The sequence below is a fragment of the Rousettus aegyptiacus genome, unplaced genomic scaffold, assembly GCF_014176215.1.
Source record: "Rousettus aegyptiacus isolate mRouAeg1 unplaced genomic scaffold, mRouAeg1.p scaffold_m13_p_6, whole genome shotgun sequence".
Classification (NCBI taxonomy): domain Eukaryota; kingdom Metazoa; phylum Chordata; class Mammalia; order Chiroptera; family Pteropodidae; genus Rousettus; species Rousettus aegyptiacus.
Genome location: NW_023416309.1, coordinates 42,277,317 through 42,293,305, shown reverse-complemented (window position 1 = coordinate 42,293,305; position 15,989 = coordinate 42,277,317). Strand labels below are relative to the sequence as shown.

General features: G+C 40.2%; 2 protein-coding genes, 1 long non-coding RNA gene and 1 pseudogene across 5 annotated transcripts in view; 2 read left to right on the top strand and 2 right to left on the bottom strand.

The window, feature by feature from the left end:
- The window catches only part of LOC107515543 (glutathione S-transferase omega-2), a 25,482-nt gene extending 20,070 nt beyond the window's left edge, over positions 1-5,412 (bottom strand). Inside the window, exon 1 of one of the 2 annotated variants that reach the window (XM_016154449.2) lies at positions 5,180-5,412. The gene's annotated coding sequence lies outside the window, so the exon portion shown is untranslated. The remainder of the gene's footprint in view (positions 1-5,179) is intronic. The other variant, XM_016154450.2, reaches the window with a different exon arrangement.
- Positions 5,360-10,044, top strand: LOC107515545. Of its 2 annotated transcripts, none has more exons than XR_004951464.1 (2): positions 5,360-5,405; positions 9,563-10,044. It is a non-coding gene; the product is annotated as an uncharacterized LOC107515545 (long non-coding RNA). The 2 variants fall into 2 exon arrangements; XR_004951463.1 differs by lacking the exon at positions 5,360-5,405 and adding an exon at positions 5,654-5,719.
- Positions 6,620-15,989, bottom strand: GSTO1 (glutathione S-transferase omega 1). The gene is made up of 6 exons (XM_016154451.2): positions 15,828-15,989; positions 15,496-15,604; positions 12,047-12,269; positions 10,400-10,498; positions 8,497-8,603; positions 6,620-6,804 (listed from the first exon to the last, which is right to left on the bottom strand). Exons 1-6 carry the CDS (start codon positions 15,859-15,861, stop codon positions 6,651-6,653), a joined length of 726 nt encoding a protein of 241 aa, XP_016009937.2. The 5' UTR covers positions 15,862-15,989; the 3' UTR covers positions 6,620-6,650.
- On the top strand, positions 15,028-15,145 carry LOC118604180 (annotated as a pseudogene).

Sequence of the window (15,989 nt, the reverse complement as noted above, 5' to 3'; positions counted from 1 at the left end):
TTACTTCTTGGCCTAAGACTCTGCCCATCCAAACGAGAGGCCTCTTCGCTGATCGAGGGCTGATACACTTGCAACTGACCAAGCATTGATACAGCGCCGTTCCTATTCCTGCTTATTGTGTGTCTGTCTCAGCCGGCATCGCCAGGTGGTCTGCTAGGACTGAAAGCCATCAGGATCTGGTATGAATGACCCTAGCATGCTTGCAATCTTATTCGTTTGTGTGTCTGTATCCTTACTTAGTTGTTGTCTCGCTGGGCTCTTCATATTTAAGTATATTAAGCGAAGTGCTGCGCTGCCGCGGGTTCGAACTGGCTCAAGGGCCTTAAGGAACAAGCGAAGCCACCTGTGCATAATTCCAAAAAAGAGCTTGACTTGGACAATTGGCGCAGCAAGCAGGGAGGGTAGTTTGGAAAAATAAAGAATTATCCCATTCCTTTTGGAGACTATCTTTGCATTTGTCACTGGAATTTTAAATCAAGGGACGGAGAAAGTGCTCTGATTCAGGCAGAGAGTGCTGGAGATTTTATGTGTAGCGGTGACATCTTCAGTGTCTTATCAGCCAGGTGCACGGGTGTCTGGTTTTCACTCTTGGTCAAAACAATTTCACTCTTGGGGTAAACAATTTCAGTTCGGCAAAACAAGTTGGTTACATTTCTAAGGTTTAACATTAGTGGAGCCATTTTACACGCATGTAATATACTTCAAATCTAGTTCACACAAGGGCAAATAAACTCACAATCCACATCTAAGAAACCACTGCAACAGTTTTAATAAATGTTCTCTCTTGTCTACGACCTTGCCACCCTGAACAAGCTCAATCTTGTCTGATCTCAGAAACTAAGCAGGGTCAGGCCTAGTTAGTACTTGGATGGGAGACCACCTAGGAAGACCAGGTGCTGTAGGCGTAAAAAATAAAAAAATAAGAAATTGTAAGCCGACAAGGTCCTTGCAATTGGTGAGGTCAACCAAGGGCTGCCTTGCCTAAAAAAAAATAATAAATGAATGAATGAATAAATGAATGAATGAATGTTCTCTGAAAGGAAAATGCATATATGTCAGTAAGAAATCTGGTATTGGAAAAGAGATATCACTTCTTGATTTACTGTGCTGACAATTTTGCGTTTTGGGAGATGGAGAAAATAATAGTATAATTATTATTGTGGAGCTAATTTTGATCAAGAAGGACAAACTGAATGGTAAAATAGAAGCAACAAAAATAACCTTGTCTTCTGAGAGCTTCTGGTAGACAAAGCGATGGCTCCTGCGCAGACAAATGTATTCCTCACATGAAGAATGCAGATGTCAAATAGCTAAGAAAACACATATATCCATTTTCTAAAAGGGTAGGCCATATGCGTAATTCTCAAAATCAAAATAAATTATAACTAACATACGTTTGGTGTTTTATGTGTATTCACTCGTTTAATCCTTAAAATAGCCCTTTAAAGGTTCTATTATTATTTCATTTTAAAAGATGAGTAAGCAGAGACGAGCAAGGTTAAATCACTTGCCAAAAGCCTCACAACTATTAAGAGGTGGAGGACTATGAAGTTTGCCTTCTGGGGCAGCATTCCACCCAGGATCTCAGTCTATACCAGCGATGGCCAAGCTTTTTCTCTAAAAGTTCAGATAGTACATATCTTAGGTTTTTTGATCCATCTTGTCTCAACTCAATTCCACCCTCATAGATAATATATAAATGAATGGGTGTGACTATGTGCCAATAAGACATTCATTTATAGAGTCTGAATTTGAATTTCATATGCATATTTTTTTAGTTTAGTTTTGTTTTGTTTTGTTTTGTTTAGGTGAGGTCACCCTTGGTTGACCTCACAGATCACAAGGACTTTGTCAGCTTACCATTCCTTATTTTTTTATTTTTTACGCCTTTAGCACCTGGTCTTCCTAGGTGGTCTCCCATCCAAGTACTAATAAGGCCCAACCCTGCTTAGCTGATCACGGGATCGGGCTTATTCAGGGTAGCACAGTCATAGATTTCGTATGCATATGTTTTAAATAAACTTTATTTTTATAGCAGTTTTAGGTTCATAGCAAGACTGAGCAGAAGATATAAAGATTTCCTATACATCTACTACCCTCACACATGCACAGCCTCCCCCACCATCAACGTCCTGCATTTTTAAAACTGATGAACCTACACTAACATATCATTATCACCCAAAGTTCCTAATTTACATTAGGGCTCACTCTTGGTGAATTTTATATAATTTTCATGTGTTACAAATTATGATTCTTCTCTTGATTTTTTTTCAACCATTTAACGATTAAAAACTATTCTCAGCTTTTAGACTCTACGAAAACCAGCAGTGGGCTGAATTTGGCTCTCCAGCCTTAGTTTGCTCATCCCTAGTCTATACTGACAATGACTAAAGTAATAACATCCAAACTGGGAATTCCATTGGTAAAGAGCAAGGTTCCTGGATTCGCCTTTACACTACACCAGAGAGAATATATTTCCAAGTTTTTTCCCCTTATTCCCACCTTTTAAAGGAAATCAACTCTGAGAGTTAGGGATATTGTTTATTAAAAGTAATATCTGTGTATGCGAAGTCACATTCTGAAATGCAAGTCTGTCCAGTATAGTTGAGAGAGAATAGACAGAGGGATGGAAACAGTTCTTCCTTAGAGTCTAAAGGGAAGCAATATAAAGTCGAGGTTGTCATTTGGCACTATATCCAACCCTGGCTTTGGCACTTAGGCAAGCTATCTAACTTCTTTGACCTTCATCTTTCTTACATGTAAAATGAGAACACAAGTAGTACCCACTTGATGGGTTTTGAATATCGAATGAAATCATGCAGGTCATTTTCAGTAAAGTGAGAGCTCAGTGTACTTCAAAATAATGACTAATGCTAGTGAATAAGAAAACATTGTTAATAGCACAGTGCATTCCGATTTTGTATCCATAAAGATGAAATGCACTGCAATTCAGCTTTGCCAAGCACATTAGAATTAGAATTCAACTCAGAATATGTATTTCACCAGTTACCAGTTAAATGCCAGTTGAATGGGTTGAATGCTTTGGGCTACATGTCAGTAATGTGGTTTTTAATCTCACCACTGAACACAATGATTTCCCTGGAAAGATTTTAATTATGACCTTTAAGCTTATCCTTACTTCCTTCTTAAGACCTAATAAGTACCTCTTTGAAATCCTGTTTGTTAATATTCCTTCTATGTTATTATATCATGTTGACACCTCTATTATACCTACTTATTCAAGCAAGAAACAATGGTAACAAGGCCCTATCTATCTACTCCGGGTCAGTTTCTAGCTACCTGAAATATAATCAGATGTTTTGAAAGTGTAGAAATCTTTAGTCAAGGGTAATAATAACTTAAGCCTTCTAGGAAAAGAATGCCACAACAGAAATAATTTATCAGTCTCCGTTTTGAGATGAGAAGAAGTGGCCTTTGCATTCTTCAGTTCTTCAGAATTTTTTTCTCATACCTATATCTCTGATAGTGGCAGGAACTGGGAGACATTCCTAATATTTCAGAAGCCTAATTTACTAACAGATTATGCTACTGAGTGTTCAGATATTGTTCACCAAGTTCAAGGAGTAAGGAAAAAGGCTCTGTCTTCAAATGGACCTTGATTCAGGACTTGTTTCAAAAAGTTAGAATCCGAGGGAATCATGTTCTAATGTCTTTGGGACATTTTTTTTTTTCAGTTTTGGGATATAATAAACATGTAGTTCTGTGTGAGTTTAAGGTGTACCACATAATGACTTGACAGTGAAATGACTTCCACAATAAGGTAGGTTAACATCCATCTCCTTATAGTTACAAAAAATATTTTTCCCTGGATCTGAGAACTTTTAGGATCTACTTGCTTAGCAACTTTCAGATCTACCATATAGCACTGTTAACTATAGTCATCTTGTACATTATATCCCCAGGTCATATTTATCTTATAACTGAAAGTTTATGCCTTTTGACCACTTTCATCCAATTTTTCCACTCCCCACAAACACCCACAAATCTGGGACATATTAAATGAGACTGTTTTCAGCTGAAGTTGTCAGAGGAAGAACTTTGAAAGCAGAATTAAAAGGAGACTTTCTTTTTAAGTACTTGATTCTGCTTTCCTATCCCTGTTTCTCTTTACAGCTTGAGAGATCAAAGGAAAAAAATTTTAAATATTTTGATATAGTTACATTTCAATGAACAAAGATATATTTTCAAGATCCGGAAAAACAGCCAAAGTCAAACACTGTAAAATCAAACAAAATCCACTGAGTTTGGAAAAGTAACATTTCTGGGTAAAACCCAGGCATAATCATAGTGTATTAAAAAGGTGGCTATCATCCCCTCCTGGCTCAATCTCTAAATACTAGGTGCAGAAGAACATAGAGACTGAGGCAGAAGCTCAAGTAAACTCTTCTCTCATGAACAGTCTGAATGACTGTGAGAGCTCAGGCTGGATTTTAATATCCTCTTCAGCATTTACTAGCTGGGTGACCTTGGCCAAATTACAACTTTCTACACTCTAGGGTTCTCATTAGTTATTCCAAGTTGATGGTATGAATACATCAGGTGGTTTGGGGAGGATTAATTCAGAACTGGATGAAAATGCTTTATTCTTAGCATTCATCTATTACCTAGTAAGCATTCAACATTAGCTATTTATTATATTATTATTATTATTATTATTATTATTATTATTATTATTATAATGCAGCGGGAAAACCCATAGTCCTCACTAAGACAACACAGTCCCTGGGACCAAATTTCCTTGCCTGCGGGTGCTCTATCATGCCGCTAAACTAGTGGCGCCCAATGCAGGGCTGAGAATTAGCGATCTGGGGTCATCTTTACCTATCTCCAGTCAAATCAAAAAAAATAAAAGCAATTTAACGAGTTGTGTTCCCTTTAGTTAAAAGTATTCGCTTTAAAGACCTGTTTATTCTTAGATTGTATAGCCCTTGCACATTTTTTTTTATGTTAAATTCTTTGATGAAACTTTGTTGAAGATAAGCAGTTTGGCTTTCTTTGAAAAGCATTAGTCAGAATAAAACCTTGGCAATTCTATTCTGGGCCCCGAATTTCGTGAGAAAAAAAAAAAATTCCCCAAATTCAGACTTGACCTTAAACCCTCTTCCCTTCAAATGCAACGCTGGCCAAAGGAGGTGACAGGAAAGACGCCCCGAGGTACCTCTGGCAGCGTGGCAGACGGACCCGAAAGTAGAACCACCGCGGCAGGCGGGACCCGACCCCCACAACGCGATCCTACCCGCCAACTGGCCACGGCGCCCAGCGCTTCAGCCAATCCTCAAGGGCTTTGGAAGCGCTCCAGCCAATCAGTGCCGAGCTGAGCCAATGGGAGGCCACGTTACAGGATCCTGGATACCAGAGTCGTGGGTGGCGAAAGTGGAAGCCAGGTAGTGTCTACCTTGGCACCTTGGCGCCTGGGTCTACATCTGACTGAAGTCCGCCCGCAGCCGACCTAAGCCTAGAGGGTGGGGCAGGGCGACAGCGACAGTGGTGGGTCCGCCCTGAGTTTGGACGTTGGTGGCGGTCGAGTGTGGGCGGCAAGAGGCCGTTTGTGAAGTCAACCGGTTCTCAGCTGCCTGCCAGGGTGCGGCCCCGATTGCCTGCATCACCATGGGGCGGGGCTGGGAGTGGGACTGGGGAGGCTCATTTCAAAGGTGACCTCTTGGCCCATCTCGGACCTCCTCAATTCGGAAATCCAGCGGTGAGTCTTAGGTGATTGTTATGCGCTCTTAGGTTTAAGAATAGGTACAGGAAACCAGACTGTATTGGGGCGGGCGGGTGGGTCCACAGCCCTCTTAAGTCTGATATTAAGAACAGGGTGCTGGGTATGTTCTCCAGATATTTCTGCCGCATTTTAAGTACTCACTTAACCTCGGGACCTTAACTGAATTATCTGTGGAATCAAATGATGCTCTCCGACCCGCCTTCTTCTTATGGAGGTGATGAGATGGTAAAAATTAAATAGTGAGAAGCCCAACTGGCTATGGTAATGTATGGAAGATGGCATTGATATTTCTGAATGGAGCATTACTTATTACTCATCCAGCCTTACATACTGAATTGATGGGTGAGGTCTTCACAGTATTTAGTATAAAAGGGACACCTGTTATGTGCGGATGATGGGTTTTGCTAAGAAGGATTTGAAGGGGATAGAGATTGGAGGGTGGGAGACCAAATAGGAGGCTACCTAATTACCCGGGTTTGAGGTGAAGTGGGTCTGGTCTTCAGTGGTGACAGTGGGAATAAAGGAGCATGAAATTCAGTTGATGATGGAAAGGGAATAATGAGGAATTGAAAGTTTCTCAACTCAGAACCCTAAAGACAAACTTGAAAAGGCATCTCATGACAACAGGCCACATGGAAATGTACTGTGGGTAGTTAGAAATCTAGGTTGAAGTTTAGCTCTCACTAGAAATGATGATTTAGAGGTTTTTAGCATAGACTGATAGAACCCTGAGAGTCACTGGAGAGTCCTAAGCAGGAAATATGTTTACACTTATGCAGAGACATTTGAGGAAACCCCACAGGCCTCGATGTCAACTCAGAGAAGGTGGTCAATGAGACATGAGAGTACTTGGTAACATAAAAGCAGATTATTATTCATATTAGTGAAGGAAAATATCCTGCCCCAATCAGAGTCCATAGTCACAGGCCTCCGTGCTATTCAGCAAGTAGAGATCTAAGAAACCTCGAAAGGTCTTTACATCGGTGAGGAGGGCTGATACTGTGGGATCTTCCCTCATGGCTGCCATCCAGAGCTTAAGTTTTGGAGTGTGGTCTACACACCTGTGAGAGATGGAAAGAATGAAAATGTAAGCTAGACTCAATTGGAAAGTATTGCAAAATCGCCTATATGACATCATTACCACTACAGTTTCATTTTGTTTGCTAACCTTTTAAAGTAGTTCTTTGAAAATATTTCTTTAAAATGCATGTAATCATAAAATACAGGCACGCCTCGTTTTGTTGTGCTTTGGAGAATACCACGTTTTTTACAAATTGAAGGTTTATGGCAACCTTGTATTTAGCAAATCTGCCAGTGCCATTTTCCCAAGAGCGTTTGTTCACTTCATGCCGCTGGGTCACATTTTGGAAATTCTCAGAATAGTTCAAACTTCTTCATTATTATTATGTTTGTTATGGTGATCTGTGATTACTGTTCTTTGATATTACCCTCTATCGGCCCAGATTATGACTCCTGAAGGCTGAGATGATGGTTAGGGTTTTTTAGCAACAAAATATTTTTTAATTAAGGTATATATATACATTTTTTTTTAGACTTAATGCTTTTGCACACTTAACAAACTACAGTATAATATAAACACCTTTTATATGTACCAGGAAACCAAAAAATTTCTGTGACTCACTTTATTGCAACATTTGCTTCATTGCAGTGGTCTAGAACCGAACCTGCAATATCTCTGAGGTATGCCTGTATTACATTTGGAAAATATTGTAGAGGTCTTTGTTTTATGGAACGGGAATCTTAGAGTGAAGTGACTTTCTCGGTTAGCATAAGAACTTTTCCAAAGTGAGACCTTGATAACTTTTTAAAATGAGAACATGAAAGACAAGATTTTGACTATAAAGTGAAGGGATTAAGAAGAAATTGCTAGCTATAAAAATAGTCACAGGAATGTAAAGTACAGCATAAGGCATATAGTCAGTAATATTATAATAACTACCTATGGTGTCAGATGAGTACTAGACTTAGCTGAGTAATCACTTTGTAAGTTATATAAATGTCTAATCACTATATTGTACACCAGAATTTAATATAATATTGTATGTCAACTGTAATTGAAAAATTTATAAAAGAAATAGAGATCAAACTGATGGTTACCACAGAGGAGGGAGTGACAAAGGTAAAGGGGAATACAGTCAATGATAATGTGATTAGTTTGCCTGATGACAGACTTATTGTGGCGATCATATAGTTGGGTATAGAAATGTTGAATCATCATATTGTATACCTGAAACTTATATAGTGTATACCGATTATACTTATATTTTAAAAAATTTTAATAAGTGAAAATTTTTTCAAAGAATAATAAAAAAGTAACCCTGAATAGCCCTAAGCTTTAAGTGGGAGTAACCCAAGGGGGCACCAAACTTTAAAATAAGGAGTTTGGAAAACAGTGTGGGAATCTTACTGGTAAATGAGAGGGAGGTACCATTGGTCAATCCTGCATGACCGCCTCATAGAAATGTACATCCTTTTATGGATATTTAACCAGGAGGGAGGGAGTAAATTTCTTTTCAAATCATGTTACTACATGTCACAGAACTATCCCTGCCCCCAGATGGGGAAGAGGGGTGAGTGTAGGTATATGACATGCTCAAGTCTTTCCTCCTGTCTGCTTGTTCCCATTCATACCAGTTGTATGAAAAATTTTAATTTTTGTTCCAAAAATGGTAACATATACCATTCCAATTATCTTTATCCTAAATCATGCACAAAATATTCAAATGTCTTACTCATTTAACTCCAGTGCTTCCAGACGTTCAAACCAGGGCCAGATGAGGTAATCAGTCATGGAAAGTGAACTGCCACCAAAGAAGGTTGTTTTCTTATTGGTCAGAACCTGAATATTAAACAGTATAAGAGTACTTCTTATTGTGCATCTAGTAAGACTCCTCATCAGAGTTAAGTAGAGTGAGGTGAGAGCCACAGCATTTACCCAGACATATCCAAGTTGGCTTTTTGTCTATTTGATCACATTAATCTTTAGAATCTGTTAGTTTAAGATGAAGCACAAACGATCAACAAAATAAACTGCAAGGTAGAGAAACAAAAGATAAGTTACAGAGTACAAGATCTTTGTAATATAACAAAGGACTGGTATTCAGAATATAAAAAGAATTCCTGGAAATCAACAGAAAAAAAGACGAACAACCCATTAGAAAACTGAGCAAGACATACACTTCATAAAAAGGATGTCCAAATGACTAATAACCATTTGAAAAGGTGCTCAACTACATTAGTTATCAGGGAAATGCAAATTAGAACTCGATGTAATACACTACATATCTATCAGAATGGCTAAAATGAACAAGACAAACTGAGCAAGGGTATGGAACCACTGCTGATAGGAATATAAAGTGTTACAACCATGTTTTAACAGTATCTACCAAAGCTGAGTGCATGCATACTCTATAACCCAGTAATTCTACTTGGAAATGTGAACTTATATTCACCAAAAGATGTGTGCAATAATGTTCACTGCAGCATTACTTGTAATAAACCTAAAATAAAAATGTTTACTGTCAATCAGGAGTGAAAAGAAGTTTTAAAATGTGGTATAGTCATATGTCAGAACACTATACAAAGAATAGGAATGAAATACATACAACATAGATGAACTTCACAAACCTAATACTGTAATGAAAGAAGCCAGACCTCAAAGATCACATATTACATGATTCCATTTGTACAAAATATAAAAAATAGCCAAAACGAATATTCTGTTTCTTACATAGGTGCTGGTTCCTTGACTATGTTCACTTTATAAAAATTCATTAAGCTATACTCTTTTGCTTTCAGTACTTCTCTGCATATGATGCTTCAATTAAATTTACTAAAATATATTGGAAATAACTGGATCGACTATTAAACAGATGCCAAATAAAATTAATTGAAAACCAAGCACAAACAATACGTTTCTGAAATTTAAAAAGGTATATTGGAATTATGGTTTTGTCAAGGGGGGGTGGAACTGAGAATATTATCTGATTATTCATCACAAAACCAACTTACCCTTTATAAAACTTCTGTCATTTTTTCTCAGGGCCCATGTAACATTCTGCATTATAGACTGATTGTTTAAATCTACCTGAGTATTTGGAATGTCTCAAAGGCAAGAGGAAGACTCAATCTAAAGGCCCAAATGGCAGCTCTCCACCAAAGGAGGTGAAACACAGCTCAGCTTCGCCAAGCGTAAGATTCATGGCAAACTCTTCTTGGTGGAACAAGTTTATTGTATAATATTAAGTGGAAAAAAGAACAGAATGGTATCTATGCTCTGATTACAGTTATGTTAATCTTTTTCTTAATGCATGGACACAGGTTGCAAACAAGCATGAAAACAAACAGATGACACATTGTAAACATGTTGGTGAATTTCCTTTTTTCCTTCTTAATGTCAGTCCAACAAAATGTTTTCAAAGCAAGCCCATGACAAAATGTCTTTAGGTGTTTTGGTTTATATCTTAAACACAACAGCTTATGGCAATCTGTCATAAACTAGAATTTCTTATTTGGTATTATTGCTAATAAAAATGATTTGGAAAATTGGAATATGAAGAAAAGAGTAGAAGGAAGAAGAGGGTAGATATAGTATATCATTTACTCTGATAAAAGCTAGACAAAGTGATTGATTACCTCCTCAAGCTTGCTGAATTCTTTGCGAAATTCTTCTTTTATGCCAGAGCAGTCTTCCTTATTTTTATTTACAACGAATCTTCCTACCAAAGATGGTACCTAGACAAAAGATAATTTCTTAATTTATTGGTGGGAAGCTAACTGTACTGGCCTCATAAATGCACAACAGAACCCCCATAGTCCCAGTGCAGTGTTCTAGAAACTTCAAGGGCACACCAGTTTGTGTGTTCACAGAGGTCATATTCTGATCTTAGAAACAAGTTTGGTGGCCTAACATGATGTACTGGTCAGGATTTTATAAGTTGCAAATAACAGAACTCACATGAGCAAGTTTGAGCCAAAAATATCTTGAGAACACTGTCTCATTGAATTGTTGAGAGGCTGAACAAACAGGCATGGAACTAAGCTGAAACATTCCAAAATCATGCTCAGACTGACTTGAAAAGCACCCACTGCTGCCAGTGAGCTGAAACTAGAGGTTACAGGTTACGCCACTATTAGAAACTGGACTCTGAGGTTTAATTAATGCCACCAGCACCAAAACCGTTTCTACTCTAGAATTTGATCTTGCCACCACCATGGCTCCTGAAAGCCAGAAGCTCTGCCACTAGCCACTCTCACCCACAGAACCAGTGCTGCCACCCCCAACCCCCACCACCACCCCCTGCCCACCAAGCCTGTTTCCACACTCTATCGTGTGTCTATACCTGACAGGAGAGCCTAGGACCCAGGCCTTGGCCCCAGCTACAAAATGGAGCTGAGGAAGAGAATTTGTATGATTTCTACCTTAAGAAGCACGTGAGAAGACTGACTGACTACCGAAGACCTGACAGGTGTAGTGCCACACGCTTTAATGCTGTAGTGGTTTGTATATTTTAATACTTCAGTCTTTGGTATCATCTCGTTGCGAGACAGAAGTCCACTCATCCTAGTTTAAGTAAACAGGCATTCATAAAAATTATAGGAGAACCCCCCCCCCCCCCGAAAACCCATCAATGTCAGTACAGCTACTGCAAGCACAAAGTAAACCCTGGCTAAAACAAGAACAATAAGTACCTTCTTTCTGTGTGTTGGACTCTGCTCTTTGTCTTTGACGTTAACTGGTTTTTATCTATGAGGCGGGAACAATTATACTCATTTTCCACTGATCAGTTGAGGTAAAGCAATAAGTAACTTGCTAAGAGTCACACCACTTGGAAGTGGCAGAGATAGTCCTAAACCTAGGCAATGAGCCAACAGTAACAGAAACACTGCCTTCACTCTCACGAGTTGCTCACAGCCCTGGTGCAACACACCGGGCAAGAAGGCAAGCAGTCACCGACAGGGAAACGTCAGTTCACAGTGGGACAGAGTTGGGCATGCAGCACGTCTGGACAAGTTTCTAGAAGGCAGCAGTATCTGAGCAGATACATGAAAAAGGATTATGGCTATAATATAAAGTGTCAATAGAAAAGTGAAAAGGGGTAACTTTGGAGACGTAAACAGAAACTGATCAAGAAAGGGCTTGAAGGACACATCAGAACTGACAAGACTATAATCCTGTTTTGTCTTCCTTTCCCAAATTACTGAACCATAAATGACAGCACTGCTGTAGCTTAGAAAAGCAAAGATTTTTCAAATGGGAGCTGAAATTTCTCACATACACACCTTTGAAAATAACTCAAGGGACATCTTTTGGCAAGCTTTCTCATAAGGGTCTTCTGGCCACAGTTTCTTTCCTGGATATGCTTCATCCAGGTACTCACAAGTAATGGCAGATTCGTAGACCAGTTGACCTTTACTGTTTTCCAGAATTGGCACTAGACCGAAGGGATTCTTCTTAAAGAACCACTCAGGCTTATCTTTCAGGTTAATGTTGATGATTTCATGCCTGAAAGGCACAAGGAAGAGAGTGAAACAATTTTTGTACTTCTGAATAAATCCTCTCAGGTCCTACCACCCACTTAGCTGATCAGACCCCAAGTTTAGGAGCCAAATCTTCCTTGATTCCTTCCCCCTACCCCCTCTTCTTCAAGTCAAAAGACCTGTCAGCTAGCCCTCCAAATCATATTCTAATTTTACTCACTTCTCACCTTTACCACAGTTATCTTATCCAAAACATCATCTGCCACCTGGACCCCTACAACATTCCCCCAGTGGCCTCTCTGCTTCCACTGTGGCCTGGCTACAGTCCATTCTCCATACATAGCCAGGTGGAGCTTTGAGAAAAGACAATTAGATCAGACCACCCTCCTGCTTCCTCATAGCAAAGAGGATAAACTCTAAACCACTTTCTTTGACATGCAAGGCATGTTTGATTTTGCTCTTGCTTACCTGTCATTCTTGTTTCCTACAGACTTTCCCTCTAGTCCTTATGATCTAGCCACAGTGGCCTTTTTTAATTCCTTAAATTTGCCCAACATGTTCTCATCTTAGAGCATTTGCACTTACTGGTTCTCTGCCTTCTCTGCCTGTTTTCTCAGGTCTCACATGCTCAGAGAGGCCCTTCCTGACCATCTTTTCTGAAGTTGCTGAGAGCCTCCATTCCATGATCATCTTGTCTACTTTCTTCATTGAACTCATATGTATCTGAATTACTTTGATCACCTATTTACATGTCTATTATGACAGCTCCCTAGAATGTAAGCTTCATGAAAGCAGGAATCTTATGTGTCTCATTTATATTAATAAACACATAAAAGCAAATTGTAGAGTTAAATGCGTTGAATAAAATAAAAATATTTTCAAATACTCAGTAAATATTCGTTGAATAAATGAATAAATAAGTGGAAATGCTTCACAATTGTCAATAAGATACTCTATTTTTGACTAAGAGTTACCTTAACTGTAAATTATATGAGGCAACAAATTGAATTATGTCCACTACCACTATATGAAAATCAGCATGATAAAATTCAATTCCTTTTGCTAACTTGAATAGAAAGTTCCTTGCTTTTTACAAGGATATTAAGGAATAATAATAATAATAAACCCACCCATAAAATAAGCTTTCAGCTTAAATCTCCATGTTTTGATATTTTTTTCAATGTTACATGGTAAATCATATAAAGTCAACCCAAAAGGAAGCAAACAGGAGAAGCCTGGGGCTATATTCAGACTATAATTAGATCTAATTTGTACCTTGCCTGAGAGATTTTAGAAGAAATAAGAGAAAGTTTCACATAACTGCTAAAGCCAAGTCCACATAATTGCCAAAGAACAGATTACTCAGAAATAACATACGCCAAAACTTTGTTTCCTATATTTCCATCCACTCCAGTAGCTAGAAAAGCATTTACTTTGAGGATTTAAATAAGTAATCCCCCATGGAAACAAACGTGTGTGTGTGGGGGGGGGGGGGGTAGAAGCTTCCTGTGCTGAAAGAATACTAGACACTCAGATAAAAGCCAATGCAAGAAAAACGAGGCTCCCTGCCAAGGAATTATCAACATTTCTGAAACTTTATACTATGAAAACAAAAGGTAGATCCCAGGCTTTTGTGATAAAGAAGGTTCTCAGAATACATGTGCATTGGGTGGTAACCTGGCATTGTGAGCCAACAAGTCAGAACCTCTGCCACAAGTTGAAAGATGCACCTTTAGAGAAAACCATGCTTTGTAAGGTTATGTCGTGTGGTAACATCTAGTACCTCTCTGATTAAAGTCTCCTGGGACTCAAAACTGATCCGTGAATGTAGCAGACCACTGTCGTTTGCACTACCCCACAGCTGTGACCACTCTCCACCCCCCATACACACTGTAATGCTAAAATCATTTCAGTTTTCCTTTGGAACCTGTCCCAGTAAGGAAGGTTGTTTTCGACCGAGAGTTGCAGAGAGGCACAGAACCTAGGACTTTGTGTCCAAAATCCTGCTGTGTCTTGCTCTTGGACAACTAGTTTTCTTTTACTTTAATAAAATAATTTTATTATAGAAAATATTACAGTATTTGAATAAAATACAATGTTTTGGATAAATGTTACTAAATATTGAGTATTTTGCTGTGTTCAGAATTGATTTCATCCAAATAAGATGCTGATCTTGGTGAAATGATGGCTACGCCCCCAGTTTTTTTTCTTTAGAATACAGCTTGCATTTCTTTTCGGAAAAAAAATTGCCTGCCTAATTCTTCCCCTAGAAGACTAAAATTCATTTATAAACCCTAAGCACATAGATGGAAAATTTAAGAATGGGGCTATGTTTTAAACTTCCACACCACAGATTCCAAAGAGAGGTGGCTCGAATGGATATTTGGCATTGCCAGAAAAAAAGCCAAGTGACTACTGCATAATTCTTGTGGCTAACCCATATGTCAATAACCATGATAGCTTCGACTAGGCTTCATAAAGGACTGAATTTTTAGGCTCAGACACTTTATTTGACTCAACCAACAACCCAACCTTTAGGAACATGTATGTATAGAACTCAGCACTCTACCAGGAAGATGAAGGTCTGGACTCTGTACAAGGGTTAATTACTGACTATTCAATAAGGGAACAGAATAACAGCAAACAGTTATAAAAACCGAACATAGAGAAGTGGGTGAAAGTGAAGGGGCATGGCCCTGACTCCATAGTTTAGCAGTTAGCACATGTGCTTTACACGCAGTAGGTCCTGGGTTCAGGCCCCAGGAGAGCCACCACAGCCCGAGGCCTACGCCATGCCACCCTGAACAAGCCCGATCCAGTCTGATCTCGGACGCTAAGCAGGACCGGGCCTGGTTAGCACTTGGATGGGAGACCACGTAGGAAGACCAGGTGCTGCAGGCATAAATAATAATAAATAATAATTTAAAAAAGAAAGAAAGTGAAAGGGCAGTGAACTAAGTGTCAGGGATCTACCAGACTAAAAGGGCTGCTAGCTGCCTGTCACTGACTTTACTGGTGCCCCGTTTTTCTAATCCATAAAATGGTTAACCCTAAACTGCTGTAGTCTGTGGCAGCACTCCCACCCCCCTCCACAGGGTGAGAGCCTGTAACTTGCTATGCTCCCTAAAAAGGCTGAGAATAGTAATTTATTTTGCAGTAAAGGAAGCTCCGGGGTACCCCGCCCGACCTCCAGACGCCCGTAGCTGCGAAGCCCGGCGGGCTAAGGTAGCGGCCTCTGCCTCGGTCCTCACCGGATTCCCTTCGCCTTTAGGACAAGGCGCGTTCTCTGGGCGAAAGGGCAGAACCTCATGCTGTAGAGGCGAATTACGCCTTCCGGGACTGGTCCTGGGGGCGCGCTCCCTGCCGGGGAGAAACGAAGGCGGTGATGGCCCGGAGAGCCGCGGGGACCCCCAGCCTCCCGCCGCCCCCGGGCCGGCCGTGGAGAGGTCCCGCGCGCTGCAGCCCAACCTGTTCCCCGAGGTAGAGGGCCCTCCCGGAGGCTCGGCTCCGGAGCAGCCGCACGGGGACCCGCGGCCGGGGGTCGCCGAGATTAACCGCGCCGCTCGGGGCGGGCAGGCCTCACCCTTCTTCAGGCTCCTGGCTGACGCTCCGGACATCGTGGCGAGGCGCAGTCTGGTCTGGCTTCCCGGTCTGCAGGCGATTCAGGAAGTAGGTCGTCCTTTTCTTCCCTCCCTCCCTTTTGGCGAGTGCGAACCAGGGGCGGCGGTCAGCTCCGCCTGGGCTG